The sequence below is a fragment of the Trichomycterus rosablanca genome, chromosome 13, assembly GCF_030014385.1.
Source record: "Trichomycterus rosablanca isolate fTriRos1 chromosome 13, fTriRos1.hap1, whole genome shotgun sequence".
In the NCBI taxonomy this organism is placed as follows: Eukaryota; Metazoa; Chordata; class Actinopteri; order Siluriformes; family Trichomycteridae; genus Trichomycterus; species Trichomycterus rosablanca.
The window spans coordinates 24,848,337-24,872,377 of NC_086000.1; the positions used below are offsets into that span (position 1 = coordinate 24,848,337).

Genomic DNA, 24,041 nt, shown 5'->3' on the forward strand with positions numbered 1-24,041 from the left:
ACTCAGAACACTCAAATTCATATTCAGTGCTACGTTGTCATGCACTGGGCATTTCCCATGCTCCTGAATGGGTTTCCTCATTTCCCACTGCCGTTCACTAGGAAATGAGTCTTTTGAAATTTACACAACACTACAGTTCCATGTACTGAAAGCAATGGGTCAGCAGACCCACAGGCTACATTTATGGTCTGGTTTAACCATCTTTGTCTAGCCCCGTTGCCCAAGATTCTCCCTTTGGTAACCCGTTTCAGTGTGTGGTTAAACACTAAAACAAAAGCCATTGTGTTATTTTGAGAAGGATCTGAAATAAAACATGTGGTTTTGGAAAGGGCATATGATTTCAAAATTTAAAGCGATAATGCTTGCTCTTTGCTTTTTAGTACCCAATGCTTAAGATTCCACACATACTTGGTCACAGTGCCATTTTGAAACCGACTGGGCATCCATCATGCTGTGCCTCACAGTGATGAAGTGAACCCGCTTTAAGAGGCAACATGGAAAGTCACTATCTCTAGACACTGTGCTGCCAAAGATCCATGAATGGTGCTTATTGTCCCACCCATGCTTCACCCTGGGGCCTCAGAACAGGCATCATACATGCAGATACAACCCACAAGACTAGAACCCAAAGCAGAGGGGCCTCCACTGTCAATCGTGCTCTTGTTCCTTATTTATTAGCATTTAACCCAAGACTGCCCCTTATTAGAATAGATCAGGGGTCTTGCATGGTGTGCAGAAGATATAAGAGCTCACCATGTTTGACTTAACAAAAGCTCTTTATATAGATGGAGTAGATGTAATTGGAGCTTTTCATATACAAGCTGCTGTGGGCCATTGCTCCTCAACAGGAAGCACGTTCACTACTGTTTACTCCAACTGGGGAAGGACTTGAATAGATAAGGATCCATGCAATACAGTCAAGGGAAAAGATTTCTGCTCTGGTTGCTATATCTTACCCATACATCCTTCAGATGTTTGTGTAATCTTTTTCCTTGCAAATTTTTTACTTTTATATGGCCACAGCAATATTTACATGTCACTAATATTTAAAGACATTTCACTTACATTTACATTTTCGGCTTTTAGCAGACGCTTTTATCCAAAGCGACTTACAGTTATGACTGAACACAATTTTGAGCAGTTGAGGGTTAAGGGCCTTGCTCAGGGGCCCAACAGTGGCAGTGGTGGGGCTTGAACCGGCAACCTTCTGATTACTAGTCCAGTACCCTAACCACTGAGCTATTACTTCTCATTTATGTAAATTGCTTTCTGTGTATTGTAAGCTGACTACACTGAGGATTGTACGTAATGCACTATACGTCTAATTAAGAACCATTTGAGATACTGCCCAAAAATGTTATATACTGATATACACTAGAGCCAATAGTTGTTGTTTTTTGTATTGTATTCTGTCATCTATTATAAATATTGGCTTACTAAACACTTTACATAAAACATGTTATGATGTGTAATTTATAGAGATGTAACGATTCACCACAATACAGTTAATAACCGATTCAAAAATTCCACGATTCAAATTAATTTGACATGTAAAATTAATCGATATTCACTTTAAACAGCATAGGGAATTGGCGCTATACACCTCGCCTTGTTGACGTCACTGGCGCTATACGCCTGGTTGCCAAATTCGGGGTTTTTCAGATAAATTGGCCTTAATTCTAAATTGTTTTGCATAGTTTGTACTTACCTCAAAAAATAAAAGGGCATTCATTATTTAGGTAAATAAAAGATAATCACAAATACAGTATTTTAATATCTTTTTTTAAGAGAAATAATAAAAGGAAACTTCATCATAATTTGCTTCAATTTCAGTTTAAAAAAATTAGGAAAAAATTGTATCATGAACCCAGAATCGTGAATCGCATCGTGGGTAGAGTGTATCATTATATCCCTAGTATTTAAAACAGCATGAAATTCAAGGAAATTGTCCCAGATTCTGGTCCTGGATTGGCTTATAAATGTTAAAATGAATTTAGTCAGCCGGTAAAACACACGCTGTTCACCAGAGCTGAGATCTCGAATACATCGTATCGAATCTCGGCTCTGCCTTGCCGGCTGAGGCTGAGTGGCTACACGAACAACGATTGACCTGTTGTTCAGATAAGGGGTGGGACTAAAGCCGGATGGGGACTCTCTCTCAGACTAGTGCGATTACGACCTTTGCTGGCTTGTTGGTGGTGCCTGCACGGAGATGGGGAGGGAGTGCGGTAGGGGGTTTGGCCCTCCGTGCACAGCGCTGTACCGCACTGCGCTCGTCAAGTGTAGGTGATAAGATGTTCGATTGCTGTGCACGTTTCGGAAGGGGCGTGGAGCAGCCTCGTTCTCCCCGATCAGGAGCAGGGGAGCATTAGTGAGAGGATGATTGATGGTAGAACTTGGACGCGCTAAAGTGGGAGAACAAAAAGGAATTTCGTCCCATTATAATGTTACTTAGTTCCAAACTGCTTTCATCTTAAAAACTCTCACGTTTCTTGGAGAAAGGGGTTTCCACTTCCACAATCTCTGGTTTTTCAGTTTCACAGCCAATGTTACACGACGAGCAGTGGTAGCTCATCGGTTAAGGACTGGCCTAGTAATCAGAAGGTTGCCATTTCAAGCCCCACAACCATCAAGTTGCTGCTGTTGGGCTCCAGTGTAAGACCTTTAACCCTAAATCGCTTGAATTGTATTCAGTCATAATTCTAAGTCGCTTTGGATAATAGCATCTGCAAAATGACTGACAACACAGTAACACTGTAACCCTACCTTGGTGTACCGTGTTTCATTGTGGAGATGCAGTATGATTTTACAGCAGTCTTATCTATGTTGGTAGAAGAAACCTGGGAGTTGAGCACTACCACATTGCTAAGTGTGCAGGGCACGATGACTAGAATGCCCAGCTACTCTGATGTACTCATCAGGGTGAATCATGAACTTTTTAGAGGCTAGCCTAACTATGTGTTTATACCACATCCTGGCCATGTCTGTACACACAGGCAAGGGCAAACTGAGTCACACTCCGACATTTGAGACTGGTTTTAATCAGTGGGATTTCCAATTTTCTTTCTCTATGTTCTTTAACTTTTCCTTGTTCTCTTGCCTGTTAACCTCTTTAATCTGTCCATTTCTGTTTCTTTTCTTCTGCGTTTCCTCCTTTCTGTCTCCTCCAGCCTCTGAGGTAATATACATCGGACCTGTGAAAGGTAAGGCTTTCTGTTTCTGCTTCTTTCATGTCCCTTCACTGTTTCACTGCAGCACTTGCCTGCCGGCTAGCGAACAAAGAAATGCCTGCCTGGTTGTGTATGATCTCAGCTGATCAATATCATGTGGTAGATCATGACCATGCAAGGAAATGGGAATGTCGCACAAAGTCCTTTAATTTCCCCTAAAAAAATCCAATAAAGTTTAAGAGGGAGTTTCAAGAAATCATGGGAGGTCCTGAATTAGCTTAAATATTAGGTTATTTCTCAGTTCTTCCTTAGTTTGAAAGGGACTTTTCTACACAAGTACTCATATTTAACACAGTGTTTAGTTTATAATTAGTTTGCAGTGTAAATAAAACGAAAACAAAGTTTATCAAACAAAATGATAAGATAATTAACAAATACTGTTTTTATTAGATTGCTTTTTTTTGTGCAAATATCAATATAATCTTTGTTTGAGTTTGTGTATGCTTATTCAGGGTTTTTTTTTTTTTGGTCCGGTTGTAGGATGTGAACATTCCTACTGCACGTGTTTGTAGACTATCTCCAAACAGTAAACTGGGTAGAATAAACATGCTGACCTCCTGCTCTGTCCAGCAGGCCTGCAGTGCTTATCAGCTTTCTTTGCGAGTTTAACATTCCTTTAGGGAGAGGAAAACCTCCTCTGACCTTCCCTTAAGTTTATGAGAACCTCCACAAGCTCTCCCCAAAGGCCTAAAGATGCACTTCTCCTCTTGGTCTACCTCTTTTCTCATGACCTCTACCCCTCCACAAGCCATTTCCTGTGCTGCTCAATTACTGTGGCTTCACACTGCTATGCTGGTGTGCCTGCTATTCAGTTGTGGCCTACAATGGGCCTGCTGGTTCAAGCATTGAACAACATTAAAAAGCAGAATTGTCATTTGTAATGCTATTTATAGCTATCTAGTTTAAAGATTTGGATTGATTTTGATGAAATGAAAATTGTGTCGTGTATTAGCTTGGTGCTTTTATATTTCTGGCTTTGAAAATCATTTGGTTTCAGGCATTTTAGTTGTAGGTATATTGGTAATTTTTTAAAGTTCTGTTTGGGGCATTTTCTCACCGTCACACAATCAGAAAGTCTTTAAGTTTGTTTACATGTAGACTACTGCATGAAATCAGAATCTGAGTACCGGTTATTGGGTTTACATGAACTTTAGCTGTCAGTTTCCCTGAGATGATCTGTAATCTAGTAAATCCATAAGTACATAAACAAATGAAACCAGAAACAAGACAGCCACTCTGTAGGCTAGAAATAAAAGTAAATAAATAAAATAGTATTGTGTATGTAATTATGGTGTCAATTTAGTTTCCATCCTTCCTTTATTGATCTATAGTTTAACCAGAAGGTGAGCTTTAATAGAATGACACATTGCTCTTGAACCTGGGATCCTTTTTCCCATCACTTTTAACTGAAACCTGTGTCTGCTGTATGCTTGTTTAAAATAGAGACTGGTGGGCGAGAGATATTACATGGGGAGAATTTAAGCATAGGCCAGAGAGCATTCATGAAGCTCTGAACTCTAATGAAGGATCTCGTAAATCTGTCATTAACTGCACATTTATGCTAATGCATGGTCTATTATGTTGTATGGATGTACTGACTGCATGTACTCCAGCAACATTTGAATGCAAACACTGTCCCATCAACATGCAGTGTATGTGGCTGTGTTGACTTCCTCACCTTATATAGTGTTCACTGTTTTTGGGGATCCATCTCTCCAGCCGCACATGTGCAAACGCAAGAATCATAGCCGATAGAAATCCAGGTAGTGCAATCTAATGACTCATAATCCAAATAAAGCCTTAATTGAATTACACAACTATCTGAATCATCAGATTACAGCCAAAACCTGATTTGTATCATTTATTATGTTTTATCCACCGTTCACAGTGGCCTGTTTCTTGGGGCTGTAAAATGTATAACCGGTTCAAACAGCTTTCACAACTGTCCAAACATTAAACCCATGCTCTGAACAGACTCTGTTCCAGAGTGAAAGCATAAGTGTGAAATTGTGTTAAAACAAGACCAATTACACACCGGCTTGGAATAAAGAAAATAGGAGTAACAACACTTAAGTAGAAATGGGCATGAAAATTGGGTTTATTCATTAACCTAAATAGACACAAAAATCAATTTATGTTAAGCAAAAAAATTGACTTCAGTCAGTTTGTTAAAGCCATATTTGTTTTTTAATTGCTTTTAATGGAGCCAAGACAATGTATCCACATTCTGAAATATTATAGGCTCTAAATTGCTCTCAGCCACTTAGTAGTGGGAGAGGGTTGTGTAGTATCATTTAATTTGAAGCATGAATCCTAGTTGTTGCTCTGATTTGGGACTATTACAGCCACATGGATGTTTAGGCAAAATTGATTTGTATTTAAATAAGCCTTATATCTATAAGCACGCCTTGCTGTGTCTATGAAACTTCTAGCTAGTCGTATAGTATTACGATTTGTCTCAAAAATCAAAATCACCTAGGTCTTTATGCTCATATGCTGCTACATTCTGCTGTGTACTAGGAGTAACTACCATCAGCAAGACATTTAATGTGTTCTTGACTGTGACACACAATAATTAGGTAAATATGGTCGCCTTTCTCTAATTAAGCTTATCCATGCTTATAATTTATGTTTAAGAAGGATGGGAAGTCGTGTATAATTTCTATTTGCTCTTTTGGGTAATGTTTCTGTAGGGTAATGTGGTTGAGTAAAATTACATTTGAAAGAAGTTACATAGACTTTTCTTTAAAAAATTGTAATGCCTGTGGAAAAATAGCTTTACCACTGTCCAGCAGGCTGATGATTTAGCTTTTGATGTGAAGATATTCCTCTTTACTTTGTTGTAAGCTATACTGACTGTCATGGTGCTACAGCCTGAGCTCAAGAACCTCTTATGCTTTTGGTTTTGCTGTTTGCAGTGTGCACACTTGATATTTAAAATGCACTAATGTGTAACTGCATGTTGCATCAGATAGAGTATTACTGCTTAGTTATCACATTTGATGCTGATTATGTAAGTGATTTTTTTTTTTTTTTTTGTTCAAAGGCCTGCATTGTAGTGTTTTTGCTTTCCTCTGTGTCATGATATTTATTCATGCTAATTGCAAAGTAAATAGAACCTTGAGCTTTTTCAGCATTCATATAATATATTTTATATTATTTTACGTGGATATGTTTTATTATAAGCACCAAAAGTTTTAAATACCTTTGAAATTTGAAGTAGAATGCTAATGTGCATGTTTAATTTCAGGGAGCATCTACTCCAGTCCCGGCCTCTACAGTAAGACCATGACTCCCACATATGACTCTCGTGATGGCAGTCCACTTTCCCCCACCTCCGCCTGGTTTGGAGACAGCCCGTTGTCTGAGGGCAATCCTGGCATCCTTGCTGTCAGTCAGCCCATCTCCTCACCTGACATACTGGTCAAACTCTACAAACCTCCATCTCTCCTAGATAAGGCCAAAATCAATCAGGGGTAAGTCCAGGGCACAGTTTTACAGTTTGGTTGCAATATCCTGCTTTCTAATAATATGGCTGTAACACAATAATTATTCAAATAAATAAACTACACACTTTTATTACCCCATAACTATAATTGTTGTGACAAGAATTGTACAGCTAAGCATATATAATTAATTTCTTTATTTGAAACTTACTTTTGCCATTATAAGTAGCCTAACTAATAAATAAAAAATAGTCATTTAGGTTTTATTTGAGCAACACCTTGGAGTGTGCACAGCCTCAGTAATTTAACAAATAACAGCTATCTACTCTGCATTTGGAACAAGTCAGCTAAGTTCCACAGGCCTTGTTACCAAACATCACCAGAAAAAAAGTGAAAATAAAATAGTGGAGTAAAGTTAATTGTCAGTAGCATAAATATTACAAACATTATTATACAAAAATGATTACATGCCTTTATAATAAATTGGCTTAAAATGGGGTGCCTGAGTGGCTTAGCAGTAACTTACGATAGACGATAATGACTGTATGTAGACAGTCATTGACAGTGGGCTGTGTTTGTGGGCTGGGTGCATTGCACCCATTAATTTGGGAAAAACCAGACCCACCGTAACCCTGATCAGGACAAAGCGGTGATTAAAATATTTTTATAAATGTTTTCACAATTACTTCACTGATTTCTAATTTTCTTAATTTATTTTATTTTTATTTTTTAAGTACATAATTAATATGTGGGTTATATTAGTAACACTAGTTATAATGCTAATAATAATTGCCGTTACTAATTCAGACAATAATTATTATTAATTCAACAATAATAATAGCCACCGCTGTTGAAATAATTACTATTTATTTAACAGTAGTAGTAGTAGTAAAATGTAGTTTTATGGATACTATTGCATTTTTTTTATTAAATTTTAATTATTTAATACATTTCATTTTTAGGTCACCCATGAGCTAAAAAAATTAATGTTGAAGTAATATAGCTTCATTTTTAAAGATCTCCTTAACCTTCTTCCCAGAAATGCTGTATTTGCTTTCATTATGTTGCAGATCAAATATTGAATTAAGCAACCGCCATTTAGTTTAATCCGCTAGTCAACTAGCCTAGCCTCTTTCTAAAATGGTTCAAATGTTAGAGATGAATTTAAGGCGTAGACCTTGGCTTAATCTATTTATCTAATGTGTGTTGTCAAGGTGGCTGGACTCCTCAAGGTCTCTGATGGAACAGGACGTAAAGGAGAATGAGGTTCTTCTCTTGCGGTTTAAATACCATAGCTTTTTCGACCTTAACCCAAAGGTTTGAATCTCTTTTTTGTTGTAATTGTGTTATCAGTTTTGTCTGTAGGGCTGTGAGAAATGTTTAAATTGTAGTTAATTGTATTGAATTGCCTCTCAGAACATGGTAAAAGCTGTAAGACAATTTTGACACCTTAGCTTTTGCTATTTATCTACACTAAGCCTAGCGGTCAGGTAGTTGTTGCAGCTGGCACAGCAGGTGTGAAATGAAGGAAGTGGCTTTCAAACATGTCCTGTTTGCTCAGCTGGAATAAACAGGCCTTGGTGTTTCTTGCCCCCTGCAGTATGATGCCATCAGAGTAAACCAGCTGTACGAGCAGGCCAAATGGGCCATCCTGCTGGAGGAAATCGAGTGCACTGAGGAAGAGATGATGATGTTCGCGGCCCTTCAGGTAAAGAGTGAATGCTCTTGGTGTAGTTCTGTGTGTATTTATTTGTCTGCACAAAGGTGTTTACCTTTTTAGACAGATGTCCCCCTGCTAATAAATGGCATGTTCATTTTGTCCAACTACAGTCAGCAATCACACTATTGTAATCTGCAGTTTTTGACATATCGATGCCGTTTCAACTCTAAATCGTCCGTCCTGTTGATGACACTGCCTGTTTATATACAGCTTTTAAATATGCGCACCCGTTCTGACACCACCAAACGCAAGACCAAAATTATTTGGACGCCTACCATTGCTGAGCTGCAATCACACTTACAGGGGTTGGACAATAAAACTGAAACACCTGTCATTTTAGTGTGGGAGGTTTCATGGCTAAATTGGACCAGTCTGGTGGCCAATCTTCATTAATTGCACATTGCACCAGTAAGAGCAGAGTGTGAAGGTTCAATTAGCAGGGTAAGAGCACAGTTTTGCTCAAAATATTGCAATGCACACAACATTATGGGTGACATACCAGAGTTCAAAAGAGGACAAATTGTTGGTGCACGTCTTGCTGGCGCATCTGTGACCAAGACAGCAAGTCTTTGTGATGTATCAAGAGCCACGGTATCCAGGGTAATGTCAGCATACCACCAAGAAGGACAAACCACATCCAACAGGATTAACTGTGGACGCAAGAGGAAGCTGTCTGAAAGGGATGTTCGGGTGCTAACCCGGATTGTATCCAAAAAACATAAAACCACGGCTGCCCAAATCACGGCAGAATGAAATGTGCACCTCAACTCTCCTGTTTCCACCAGAACTGTCCGTCGGGAGCTCCACAGGGTCAATATACACGGCTGGGCTGCTATAGCCAAACCTTTGGTCACTCGTGCCAATGCCAAACGTCGGTTTCAATGGTGCAAGGAGCGCAAATCTTGGGCTGTGGACAATGTGAAACATGTATTGTTCTCTGATGAGTCCACCTTTACTGTTTTCCCCACATCCGGGAGAGTTACGGTGTGGAGAAGCCCCAAAGAAGCGTACCACCCAGACTGTTGCATGCCCAGAGTGAAGCATGGGGGTGGATCAGTGATGGTTTGGGCTGCCATATCATGGCATTCCCTTGGCCCAATACTTGTGCTAGATGGGCGCGTCACTGCCAAGGACTACCGAACCATTCTGGAGGACCATGTGCATCCAATGGCGGTGCTGTGTATCAGGATGACAATGCACCAATACACACAGCAAGACTGGTGAAAGATTGGTTTGATGAACATGAAAGTGAAGTTGAACATCTCCCATGGCCTGCACAGTGACCAGATCTAAATATTATTGAGCCACTTTGGGGTGTTTTGGAGAAGCGAGTCAGGAAACGTTTTCCTCCACCAGCATCACGTAGTGACCTGGCCACTATCCTGCAAGAAGAATGGCTTAAAATCCCTCTGACCACTGTGCAGAACTTGTATATGTCATTTCCAAGACGAATTGACGCTGTATTGGCCGCAAAAGGAGGCCCTACACCATACTAATAAATTATTGTGGTCTAAAACCAGGTGTTTCAGTTATTTTGTCCAACCCCTGTACATTTTCTTCAGGAAATGCACCTCTCTAGTTCCATATTATTATTTATGAGCTCTCATGGTGCCGAACAGCCTAGCTATTGCGAGGTGCACTTGTCAGGGAGCTCTCACTGCTGATCCCAAGCCCAGGGTTGTGTCAGGAAGGGCAGTAAGTCACTGTGATGATCCCAAAACAGGAGCAGCTGAAGGAAATAAAAATCTGCCATTAGTTATGTCAGCATCTTCTGATTAGCATTTTTAATTCTTAACTGCTGAACTCTAACCTGTCACCTTAAATGGTTCTCTAAAATTAAAAAAAATCATTAATTTCTTACTGGTTTAGCTAGAGTAATACTATACTAATCTTAATAGAGATACCAATATAGAGATAGAGATAATAATAATAATAATAATAATAATAGAGATGCAAGTCAGTAATCCAAGCATGTGTGTGGATGTGTGTGCGTCATTTAGGATGCCAGAGGGTGGGAGGTGCATATCCAAAGCCATATTAGGAAGTTGGAATTGCTTAGTAAGACACTGATGAGCGAGAGTATGTTTGCAGTGTTTATGCTGGGCTCCCTGCCCTGCTGCACTGTTAGTGGATTATAAAGGCTTGTAGTGTCTGTAGTTTAGCTTAAAACACGGTTGAACTTTGATGTCCACAACGTGTTGCTACAGTCTCTCTTTTATACAAGACATGCTGTATTACAGAATGTGTTAACAGTTTTTGAGTGGTTTTAGTTGATAGTGTTTTATTTTTTTTTGTTATTAACTTTTTATTAAGACACATGTCACATAATACACACATGCACATTTACTAATACAATTTCTTCCAAATGAAAGGAACGGAGAGAGAAGGGTCCCAAAAAGCAGGTATAAGAAAAAAAATTCAGTCATGAAATATCACAAATAACAAAAAATGCACAATAAACATACACACACACACACATACAGGGGTTGGACAAAATAACTGAAACACCTGGTTTTAGACCACAATAATTTATTAGTATGGTGTAGGGCCTCCTTTTGCGGCCAATACAGCGTCAGTTCGTCTTGGAAATGACATATACAAGTCCTGCACAGTGGTCAGAGGGATTTTAAGCCATTCTTCTTGCAGGATAGTGGCCAGGTCACTACGTGATGCTGGTGGAGGAAAACGTTTCCTGACTCGCTTCTCCAAAACACCCCAAAGTGGCTCAATAATATTTAGATCTGGTGACTGTGCAGGCCATGGGAGATGTTCAACTTCACTTTCATGTTCATCAAACCAATCTTTCACCAGTCTTGCTGTGTGTATTGGTGCATTGTCATCCTGATACACGGCACCGCCATTGGATGCAAATGGTCCTCCAGAATGGTTCGGTAGTCCTTGGCAGTGACGCGCCCATCTAGCACAAGTATTGGGCCAAGGGAATGCCATGATATGGCAGCCCAAACCATCACTGATCCACCCCCATGCTTCACTCTGGGCATGCAACAGTCTGGGTGGTACGCTTCTTTGGGGCTTCTCCACACCGTAACTCTCCCGGATGTGGGGAAAACAGTAAAGGTGGACTCATCAGAGAACAATACATGTTTCACATTGTCCACAGCCCAAGATTTGCGCTCCTTGCACCATTGAAACCGACGTTTGGCATTGGCACGAGTGACCAAAGGTTTGGCTATAGCAGCCCGGCCGTGTATATTGACCCTGTGGAGCTCCCGACGGACAGTTCTGGTGGAAACAGGAGAGTTGAGGTGCACATTTAATTCTGCCGTGATTTGGGCAGCCGTGGTTTTATGTTTTTTGGATACAATCCGGGTTAGCACCCGAACATCCCTTTCAGACAGCTTCCTCTTGCGTCCACAGTTAATCCTGTTGGATGTGGTTTGTCCTTCTTGGTGGTATGCTGACATTACCCTGGATACCGTGGCTCTTGATACATCACAAAGACTTGCTGTCTTGGTCACAGATGCGCCAGCAAGACGTGCACCAACAATTTGTCCTCTTTTGAACTCTGCTATGTCACCCATAATGTTGTGTGCATTGCAATATTTTGAGCAAAACTGTGCTCTTACCCTGCTAATTGAACCTTCACACTCTGCTCTTACTGGTGCAATGTGCAAATAATGAAGATTGGCCACCAGACTGGTCCAATTTAGCCATGAAACCTACCACACTAAAATGACAGGTGTTTTAGTTATTTTGTCCAACCCCTGTACATTATATATATATATATATATATATATATATATATATATATATATATACAGTGTATCACAAAAGTGAGTACACCCCTCACATTTCTGCAAATATTTCATTATATCTTTTCATGGGACAACACTATAGACATGAAACTTGGATATAACTTAGAGTAGTCAGTGTACAACTTGTATAGCAGTGTAGATTTACTGTCTTCTGAAAATAACTCAACACACAGCCATTAATGTCTAAATAGCTGGCAACATAAGTGAGTACACCCCACAGTGAACATGTCCAAATTGTGCCCAAAGTGTCAATATTTTGTGTGACCACCATTATTATCCAGCACTGCCTTAACCCTCCTGGGCATGGAATTCACCAGAGCTGCACAGGTTGCTACTGGAATCCTCTTCCACTCCTCCATGATGACATCACGGAGCTGGTGGATGTTAGACACCTTGAACTCCTCCACCTTCCACTTGAGGATGCGCCACAGGTGCTCAATTGGGTTTAGTCCATCACCTTTACCTTCAGCTTCCTCAGCAAGGCAGTTGTCATCTTGGAGGTTGTGTTTGGGGTCGTTATCCTGTTGGAAAACTGCCATGAGGCCCAGTTTTCGAAGGGAGGGGATCATGCTCTGTTTCAGAATGTCACAGTACATGTTGGAATTCATGTTTCCCTCAATGAACTGCAGCTCCCCAGTGCCAGCAACACTCATGCAGCCCAAGACCATGATGCTACCACCACCATGCTTGACTGTAGGCAAGATACAGTTGTCTTGGTACTTCTCACCAGGGCGCCACCACACATGCTGGACACCATCTGAGCCAAACAAGTTTATCTTGGTCTCGTCAGACCACAGGGCATTCCAGTAATCCATGTTCTTGGACTGCTTGTCTTCAGCAAACTGTTTGCTGGCTTTCTTGTGCGTCAGCTTCCTTCTGGGATGACGACCATGCAGACCGAGTTGATGCAGTGTGCAGCGTATGGTCTGAGCACTGACAGGCTGACCTCCCACGTCTTCAACCTCTGCAGCAATGCTGGCAGCACTCATGTGTCTATTTTTTAAAGCCAACCTCTGGATATGACGCCGAACACGTGGACTCAACTTCTTTGGTCGACCCTGGCGAAGCCTGTTCCGAGTGGAACCTGTCCTGGAAAACCGCTGTATGACCTTGGCCACCATGCTGTAGCTCAGTTTCAGGGTGTTAGCAATCTTCTTATAGCCCAGGCCATCTTTGTGGAGAGCAACAATTCTATTTCTCACATCCTCAGAGAGTTCTTTGCCATGAGGTGCCATGTTGAATATCCAGTGGCCAGTATGACAGAATTGTACCCAAAACACCAAATTTAACAGCCCTGCTCCCCATTTACACCTGGGACCTTGACACATGACACCAGGGAGGGACAACGACACATTTGGGCACAATTTGGACATGTTCACTGTGGGGTGTACTCACTTATGTTGCCAGCTATTTAGACATTAATGGCTGTGTGTTGAGTTATTTTCAGAAGACAGTAAATCTACACTGCTATACAAGTTGTACACTGACTACTCTAAGTTATATCCAAGTTTCATGTCTATAGTGTTGTCCCATGAAAAGATATAATGAAATATTTGCAGAAATGTTAGGGGTGTACTCACTTTTGTGATACACTGTATATACACACACACATACTGTATATACATACAGTAGTGTTAAAAAAAATAGCAGTGATTTTAAAAAAGAGAATAAAGCACAAAATCATTATAATAACTTTTATTTCCATAAATGCAAATGCACTGAAAATACTACACTTTCAATTCTAAATCAAAACATTAACAAAATTTAGCCAGTTTGTGTTAATCCTTTACAGAAAGTTAAGAAAAATGAATATTAGGCTGTTCAAAATAATAGCAGTGCCAGCATTTTTCTTTAAAAACTCAAAAAATGTATCTATAACATGAAAATGTTTGAGGTTTCACTTTACTTTAAATTACTGAACTAATATTTAGTGGCATAACAATTGTTTCCGAGATCTGTGTTGCATGCAGTCGACCAACTTCTGGCACCTCTGAACAGGTATTCCAGTCCAGGATGATTAGACTACATTCCACAGTTCTTCTGCAATTTTGGGTTTTGCCTCAAAAGAACGCATTTCAGATATCAGAACACAAGTTCTCTCTGGGATTGAAGTCAGGGGATTGGGCTGGTCACTCTATTACCTCAATCTTGTTTGTCTGTAATCAAGATGTTTTGGGTCATTGTCATGTTGAAACACCCATTTTAAGGACATTTCTTTTTTGACATAGGGCAACATGATCTCCTCAAGTATTCTGATATATTTAAACTGATCCATGATCCCTCGTATGTGATAAATAGGCGTAACACCCCCCACATCCCCATATCATCTTTTTGTACCACCATGCTTTACTGACTTCACAGTGAACTTTGGCTTGAATTCAGTGCTCGGGGGTCGTCTGACATACTGTCTACGGCCACTAGACCGAAATAGAACAATTTTGCTTTCACCAGTGCACAAAATGTTGAGCCATTTCTCTTGAGCAAATTTGAACCCATTCAGGATGTCTTTTTCTTAACAACGGGACTTTGCAGGAGTTCTTGCTGGTAAATTGGCTTCATTTAATCATCTTCTGTACTCACTGGTAACTTCAGATGTTCCTTGATCTTTCTGGTGGTGATCATTGGCTGAGTATTTGCCATTTTGGCTATTCTTCGATCCTTTCGAACAGTAGTTCCACGCTTCCTTCCGTATCTTTCAGGTTTTGGTTGTCACTTCAAGGCATTTGAGATAATTTTAGCTGAGCAGGCTATAATTTGCTGCACTTCTCTGTATGTTTTTTCCCTCTACAATCAACTTTTTAATCAAAGTACGCTGTTCATCAGAACAATGTCTGGAACAACCCATTTTACCCAGTATTTCAAAAGGAAATGCGCTATGACCAACCTGTGCAACATTTGCCACCCTCCTACCTTAAATAAGGGACAAAATTTACACCCGTTCTTCTGCAGCATAAATGACTTTACCAACTGAACTCCTCACTGCTATTATTTTGAACAACCCCCTTTCAATCAATGCTTCGATTACTCAGAATGAGCGGCATGCATGTCCTAATTGTTGGGTTTGTTTTGTTTTCATTACTCTACTACACTTTCAAGTAAATTATTTGCTATGTAGAAATATCACTTCTACTAAAAACAGTGATTCATCAGGTTAATGGTGTTGGACTGCTATTTTTTGAACACCACTGTATAAACATATAAAGGAAAAACAAGAAAGGACAAGGACCCCCCCCCCCCCAAAAAAAAAGTTTTCCGATGCAAATCAAAGGTTAGTTTCTCAAGAGGGAGAAAAGATGCTATCTGAGACAGCAATAAATTTTCTGATGGGATCTGAGGGGTAGACCAAATCAGTAAAGTAAATTTTTTTGCAATGAAGACTAATAGGGTTGATAGTGTTTTAAATCGTGTTTCTTAAGATTTGCTTGTCCAAGTTTAGAAGGAATGGCATGTTTGACATTGTTAAACAATAAAACAAAAACATTTGATTTGAGAATATTTATTAATGTTGCTGTATATTTGCAACAGTTTAATTCAAACAGAAAGTTGAAATATAATGAATCATTAAGCCTGCAGATAAATACAAAAGCTGTGAAAGAACTAATCCTGTATATCAGAGTTGTATAAGACGTTTCTTCCAGAAGGTGTAAAGAGGCCTTAAGGTTTTAGGTGTGACATGAACCCCCAACACCCCCTTAGGAAGTGTCCTTGGTCTTGGAGGGGCCTGCTATTTTAGACCATCATATAAGCTGAGTGACCTGGGGACGCCACACTGTCTTTACCCCATGTATATATAGAGTAGGTTTCCGATGAATGGGTTGTGGGACCACCCAGCCAAACGCTCATCTATCTCCAGCAGTCGTGCTGAAGAGGTGTTAGTTTTTCAGCATGGGATTTATCATGTTGTATCCAGAGTGTAATATTTCTTGCCTCCCATTTGATGGCTGTATAAAGTTTAAATTAGACCTGCCTGTCTCTACACATCAGTGCTCACTGAGTTTTGGCTAGATGAGTGATTAAGGTTGGGGTAGGGTTACAGACTGTCTGGAGGAATCTCTGGGTAGATTAAGGCTCTGAGTGTCTTCATCTGAAGTCATAACACTGACCTAGCTTAGTGGAATCTTGTCATCTCACACAGAAGAGTGAAAGGTGTATGAAAAGTAGTAGGTGATTAAAAGTAGATGTGGAAGAAATGCAAACATGCAGTTCAGTGTATAATTAAATTAGCCAGATGTTTTGGAGAATGCTGTGAGCTGAGCAGACCTAATAAGAGTAATGATTTTTATTTTAAGTTTTAATGTGTAATGTGTAATTATACAAATGTAACCAAAACACATGGCTGTAAATATGTTCCAGATGGATTTGAGATCATTTAAAATTGTTAGAGCCTTACTGCTGTAACAAAACACTGGCCCTGTGAGACATTGTGAGAACCAGTGTTTGAAAATACAGGTTTTGTAAGATTATCTCTCTGCTTACATGCAATATAAACATTGGCTGTTTCATTTTAGAAATACCTTTTTTTAACGAGTTGTATTTAGGATTTTTTTTCCCTATACCAGAAAGCTTTTGACTCATCGGCAAGATGAACGCATTGTGGAAAATAATGGAGGTGGAAATTTTGATCAGTTATTATTGAAGCACTATCTATTAGGAAAAAAGATAGAAACAAATATAAGATTTTTAAATATTAGATGTAAAAAAACAAAGGGTTTTATTAGATTTGTCTACAAAGTTGATGTGTTTAGATTTAGATTATTAGAAAATGACATGGAAGTCAAAAATGTTGGATTTAGCTTTGTATTAACGGCTAGTTATCTACCTGCCTGTTGACTAGGTGCTGATGGTTCCTACATTAACCTGTAGTTATTATGATTTTATTATTTTTTTTAAGGGGTTGCTATTGTTAAATAAATTGGTGAGTATAACATGATATATGTATATATATATAAATATATATTTTTCTATTTTCTATAGTTTTTATATTGCACAAAACTGCACCTTCTTAAACCCACAATGTGAATTGCACATGCTGATGTTTACAATGTTTTGGTATGAATGTGTGTGTTAGAGAGAGTAAGCTGTGTGAATAAGATTGTCTGTATTGTATTTTTCGTGCACTGCAAGCCAGTGGTGGCTGCTGGTCTTTCAAAGAGGGGAAGCTCATTGTCGGCTTACATCATAAAATTTATACATAAATTCTGCCCTCCGTTCCTTTTCAAGAAAATGGCCTGAAATGGGTGGCAGTTCTTTCGACTTCACTCGCAAAATCCGCGATGGGACTGAAGCTCCCAGTGATTAAGTGACGTGTAGATCTCAAAATAGCTGTCAATCAAAACGGGATTCAGCCTTTCGACTGATCCTCCAAACATCTTGCAGAAGCTCCGCGTCCAGACCCGCCCACAGCTCCGTTCACCCCCAGAGACGCTCAGCGTCCGGGGCGGGACAAAATCGTGGCATTTATCCAATGACCGGTGAGTTTCGAAGCAGTGAAAAAAACCGTTCCATGCAGTCCCGTTGAAGTGAATAGACGCTCAGCTTCTGCGGGCAAATGCATTGACACTACGGGAATGTATGAGAAGTTCGATTTTCTGTGACAAGTGTGATTTAGTATAATGCTTTTGGCTATGATTTAAGGCATAAACCAATAGCATACTATGTACTAAGTCATAATACACACCCTATTTCCATAAAAGCTGGGACATGTTGTAAATGCAAATAAAAGGTTTTTATTTTTTTCACTGACCAATTTAATTGCATTTTGTTCATACAAATACATTTGGAATTGAATGCCTTAGAATGCCTGCAACACACTAAAAAGTGTGAATATGAATGTCTTTTTAGTCTCTTATTAATTACACTTTAATTATTTAAGAGCTGAGCTTACTAATTGTTGCATTTTTGCCAGTTCATGCTTGATAGAAGACCTCAGCTGCTAAACAGTCTGTGGTCACTGTTATGCGATACATTTTCAATTGGAGACAGTTCTGGACTGCATCCAGGTCAGTTAAGCACACTCTCTCTGTGTGTCCAAGAAGCCACTCTGTTGTAATGCATGCCGAATGAGGCCTGGCATTGACTCGCTGAAATTACCCTGGACCCTCTGGGAAAAGACTTTAGTTTTATGGCAGCATATGTTTTTTTTTTTAAATACTAATATACTCAGCATCAATGGGTACCTTCACACACATGTAAGTCACCCATTCACCCTATACCATGAAAGATGCTGGCTTTTTCACCTTTTGCTGATCAGGGTTCAGATTCCTTTTTGTCTTTGACACTGAGAACTCAGCTTCTGTTTTTGACAGTAACAAACTGAAACATGGACACATCTGACCACTGCACACGTATCAACAGTCTTTTAGTCCTGAGATGAGTACCGTCCCAGAGAAGATTACATTACTTTGTAGAAATGGCGAATGCCTTTTCACAAACTCCACATTGACTCACATGATTTTAAAATGGGATGTCCAACAAGCTTATCGATGGGTGTCTAGTTTAGGCCATATGGTGTATGATCAGTTAGCTAGCCAGCTTGCTGTTATATATTGGCGTGGGAACCTGGGGTGTTATAATTTGGGTGTTTGTGGCACTTTTGTTAGATTTTGTTAATAAGAATAAAAATGTTGATACATTTTCTAGGCTGTTAGTTTCTTAAAAATACTAGTAATATTATGTATTATTTGACATACAGTAGATTAATACTTTAAACCATTTTGGGACAAATTCAGTTTTTCTTTATAATGTGATCGCACACTGATTTTGCTCACTTAGTATTACTCTTTATTTGCAGTATCATATCAACAAGCTGTCCATCATGTCTTCAGACAATCATATGAATAACAGTGAAAAGGAGGTGGATGAGGTGGATGCTGCACTGTCAGATCTGGAAATCACCCTGGAGGGAGGAAAGACCTCCAACACACTGGTAACTTTCACACGTTTACTGACTAAGATGTTTGCATTCACATCAGTAGTCTGGTTATCTGATTGATTCCAGTTTGCTATTCATAAAAGCACTTCATTAGAGTATCAGTGTTTTCAGCCATTGTGTAGGACACTGGTGTCCCTGTGCTGTTACTTATTATTACGCTGGTCAGTGTCATAGTGGGTCCAGGTTCCCCAGAATCACATTGTGCAATGCAGGAACACCCTGTAGGTGCCAAAATGCCCCTAGATAATTTAATCATTTAAGTTTTTATGTTTGTTATATCCTTATGTGGGTATGTTTGCATTTAAATAGTCCACATTTGGTAATATTAAGCTTTAACATGTTAATTGATAACTGTCACTTTAAGAATGGCTGGTGGATTTTGCTATACTCAGTGCGAGTGTGCACGTTAGTGAGATTTAAAATGATTCAGGATGGAGCCTGACTGTATTCTGACTGTGTCTCTTAGGATACACATATCCATCCCCCACTGGACATATGTATATACTGGCCAATTGCACTGCTGGGAATTTAAACTCTGTATCCCTGTGTTGGTGGGCTAGCATAAGTTAGATTTGCTAATATCTACTGGAAAGCTTCATTACAGATTGCTGTACAAAGACCAGCTAACTAGTGTAAACTCTGATAAACTTATTAGATCAATAAACTCATTCCTGGAATGTCTATCTTTATTTACAGGGTGACATTACATCCATCCCTGAACTGGCTGACTTTGTGAGAGTTTTCAAGTAAGTTTAATAGCAGTTATTGTCTACTTTTTGTTTGTTTTTTTATTATTTATGAGCCTGAATATTTTTAAACACTTTGTGTGTATAGTAAACTCTTTAAAGAGCAGAAGTTCAATAGTCTTAAGGAGCAAATAAATAAAAGAAAAAAAAGAAAGAAAAATATGCTTGCGCCCTTGTAGTCTGTTGCATTTTACATTTGTTTTTCCTGGAGGCAATACTTTGGACTATTTATGTTTCATGCTGTGCTAGAAACGTTTTTCTGGTGTAGATCATCTATGGCATTCTTTTCAGGCCCAAGAAACTAACACTAAAAGGACCCAAGCAATACTGGTGCACATTTAAGGACATCACAATCTCCTGTTACAAGAGTCGTGAGGAGGCCCATGGCATACCAGCCCATCAAATGAACCTGAGAGGTGAGGGCAAAAATATCACAGAACAACATTTTTACAATATTTGATTGTAGAATTTACCCTGGACCTTTATATGAAGACTGCTGTGGAAAATAAAATAACAGAGTTAAAAACATATCAGTTTCTGATTAAAGTTCACTCTTTTACTTTTTTAGGCTGTGAGGTGACCCCAGATGTCAACATTTCTGGTCAGAAATTCAATATCAAGTTGCTCATTCCAGTGGCAGACGGCATGAATGAGATCTGGCTTCGATGTGAAACTGTGAGCAAGACCCTGTTTCTCCACACATGCTATTAACAGCCATACTAATGAACTTGATGAGTGTGTGTGTGTGTGTCTTTATAGTTTAAACGAACAGGACTTTACTTTCTCCTGTGTTTCTCATGTTTAGGAAAAGCAGTATGCCCAGTGGATGGCTGCTTGCCGTCTGGCCTCTAAAGGAAAGACAATGGCGGATAGCTCCTATAACCTGGAGGTCCAGAACATCCTGTCTTTCTTAAAGATGCAACACATGAATCCAGACCCACAAATCATTGAGCCAATCACAACCGATATCAACCCAGAGTGTCTGGTCTCACCACGGTACCTGAAGAAGTACAAGAGCAAACAGGTAAGTGAGAGAAGATATGAGGCTACAGTATTACTGTAGAAAATGCTTATTGTGGGGTGCAGCTGTCTAATGCGCTAGCAAACCACTGTGAACCACTTGGCAAACTCACCAAGGCATTCAATTCTTCTTTTTTTTTTTATATGCATTTTCTCCCAATTTTCCTCCTGATTTATTGCACTCAATTTGTCTTCCGCTGCTGAGGGATACCCGATTGCCTCCCAGGAAAGCAGGTCCCTCCTCTTCTCGCCCCTGCATTCTGCACAGGCGTCTCTTCCGCCAATCAGGGTCCTTGTGTATGAAGAACACACTTTCCACACTTTCCAATTCGACTGGTGGCAATACTGAGTTTCGAACTGAGGAGTTCAGATTCTCGGTGCTGGTGTGCTAGCGAAATATCCCGCTGGCATTCAATTCTAAATGTATGTGTATTAACAAAATACAATTAGCGTAGCTCTCTGAATGCAATTAAGGGCTTTGAAGGAACCCAAAGCTGGTAGATGATGAGAAGCAGCCACAGAATCGACATGTCAGAGAGGCCATGTGTTGATCCGTCTGTCCTTGATCAGATCAGGGGTTGTGCAAGCGGCAGCAGATTCACAAAGGTGAATTGGAAGAGACTAGATTGAGGGAAAGTGGAAAAAATCCATTAAAAGTTTTTATAGTGTGTTAATTGAGGCTGTAGATCATTAAATGTAAAGTCTGATTTCCTAAGTGGAGAGATTTAAGATTAAAGTGTCATGAAACTAATTCTTTTTGTTGACTAAACAATACTGTTTTATAAATCAGAGAAAATATGTAAAATGTACAATCAACACATTTAAAAGACTTCTTTATCATCATAAATTTGTCTAAATAAAAAAAAAAAAGCTGAGAATCTACTTCGAATAGCTGTCTGGTATCAGACTGCCCTTTAGAGGAATGCAGTTACACCATAACTCTCAGCCGCATTTTTTTTAAACCAACTGTCCTGCTGCTAAATCAGCAAAGACATATTTGGGTAAAAACTACAGTGATGACAGGAATTAATGCTGTGGGTCATTAGGGTGTCCTGTACATGTAATACACGCACTTCTGCAGTTGTTGTGGTCACTCAATATTCCAGTGACTGACAATATAGAGAATTTGGAACTCTGTACTGTTTAGTTTGGACTGCACTACTAGTATTTCATGCACTGACCATGACCGTGAGTTCGTTCACATGCACAGTAATAACACTGAACAGATTTCTACGTTTGGTTCTGCTACCTCGGTGTTAAAAACAGAAGAATTAAACAACTGATTTACAGTATACAGACACCCTACTGAAAAATGGCTGAGTGAATCATGCATAGTTGGGTTTTATTGCCTGCTTCCAGTTGTTGAAGATACATCTCTACCAGTTGTATAAACAGAACCTGGCTCGGCATGAATCGCTTGGTCATTTTTCAGTAAGATCTCAAAAGCTGTTTAATTGTGCTACTTGGATGCTAAACATACCTGGAAAGCTGCGTGGCAAGATGAGCTGTTCCTTTAATCCAAAATAGTTCTGATTATACTAATCTGCAGCACAATTAAGGTCTCTAAATACAAAATAGTTGCCGCTGTTTACAGCTGTGGCTTTGGGGTCTACTGTAGCACAGTCTACTGATCTCAAATGTTATCAGATTATGTTGTGCATTATTTGAAGTAGGGCTGTGCGATATGACTAAAAAAGTCATATCTTGATATGCTTTTGAGAAGTGGCGATATACGATACGATATAAAGCAAACTTATAGTACAGTGGCAGACCACTGCTCGTATTTTAGCTTATTTGGTTTACAAGTTATCTTAAAAACACAAAACATTGTAGTTCTGATCAATTCTGACAGAATTACAGTGTTTATATTTTGTATTATTACAAGGCTATATTTGTATTCATATTGACAATATTTATATCAAACAATCCAGCAGAATCTCACATCTATGCTGTCCAGTTTACTTCAAATAAATAATAATAATAAACTTCGGTAAAAAGAAACGCGCTGCAACCAGGGCTGGATTCTAAGAGCGTGGTATCGAATCCAGCCTTGCTTTACCGGTTCGAAGCTGAGTGGCTATATGAGCAACGATTGGCCGGTTGCTCATGTGGGGGGTGGGACAAAGAACCGGATGTGGGTCTCTCTCTGTCAGAATGCGATTGCGTTCTCTGCCGGCTGATTGGAGGCGCTTACACAGAGATGGGAGGGGGTGCCCTTAGGGTGTGTCTCTCCGCATGCAACGCTAGGTGGCGCCAAACTCGTCGATGTGTGGGTGGCAAAGATGCATCTGGCTGCTGCTCGTGTTTCGGAGGGGATACGGGTTAGCTTCAATCACCTCCGTCAGGGCAGGGTTCGGCATAGACAGAGAGGAAGCACGATGCTAATTGAACAATTGGATGCGCTAAAAGGGGAGAAAAAGGGGGTAAAAAAAAAATAATTAAAAAAAAAAGTTCAAGATTTGATAATGCTTTGCTATCATTGCAAAATGAAAGCACACGTTGAACAGCACCGTGACCCAGATCAACCACACAGCAGCATAAAATCATAACCGCTGCATACCTGCGTGTTCCATTAGATATATAATCACCTTGTTTTTCTTCTTGAAGGCCACCTTATATGTTTCCAGAATATTTCCAGAATATATAAATCTATTTCCAACTGTGTTTATCCTTCTACAAGGAAAAAAGCTGAAACTGGTAATTCGTTCACTATACTGTCACTTATGCCTTTACAGCCAATCAAAAGAGAGATTGAAATTCCACCCAAAATCTGAATTCAGAAGCTCTGATTGGTTTATACAGCTGTTTTTTAAGCCATAAACCACAAATGAATCTCTTGTGTGAGCAAAACAATTGAATCTTTACCATAGATAAGAGCACAGCTCCCTGATTCGATTCCAATGAATAATTCGTTTGAAAAGAGTCATTTCTGACTCTTTACTCAGTGATTCAGTTTACATGTGTGTGCATGCACGCGCCCACCTGCACATGCGCAAGAGAAAGCATTATGTGCAGCGCTTGTACTCTGTATTAAATGTTCTCAAAAGGTAACCTGTGTATCCTAGACATACTCGATATATCGAATATGGCCATTTTTAACATAGTGTAAAATGTAATATAGAAGATGCACCCAGCTTTGCTCAGGGAAAATACCAGCAATAGTGACAGCATG

At 39.6% G+C, this 24,041-nt stretch overlaps 1 protein-coding gene across 5 annotated transcripts in view; it reads left to right on the plus strand.

Moving 5' to 3' along the window:
• fermt2 (FERM domain containing kindlin 2) overlaps positions 1-24,041 on the plus strand; it is a 63,757-nt gene that overhangs the window by 28,573 nt on the left and 11,143 nt on the right. For 3 of the 5 annotated variants that reach the window (XM_063007001.1, XM_063007002.1, XM_063007006.1), the window contains exons 5-13: positions 3,171-3,203; positions 6,481-6,706; positions 7,891-7,993; positions 8,277-8,384; positions 18,963-19,097; positions 19,800-19,849; positions 20,141-20,265; positions 20,418-20,524; positions 20,655-20,873. In XM_063007001.1, the coding sequence (XP_062863071.1) occupies positions 3,171-3,203; positions 6,481-6,706; positions 7,891-7,993; positions 8,277-8,384; positions 18,963-19,097; positions 19,800-19,849; positions 20,141-20,265; positions 20,418-20,524; positions 20,655-20,873 (1,106 nt within the window). The remainder of the gene's footprint in view (positions 1-3,170; positions 3,204-6,480; positions 6,707-7,890; positions 7,994-8,276; positions 8,385-18,962; positions 19,098-19,799; positions 19,850-20,140; positions 20,266-20,417; positions 20,525-20,654; positions 20,874-24,041) is intronic. The other 2 variants (XM_063007003.1, XM_063007005.1) reach the window with 1 other exon arrangement.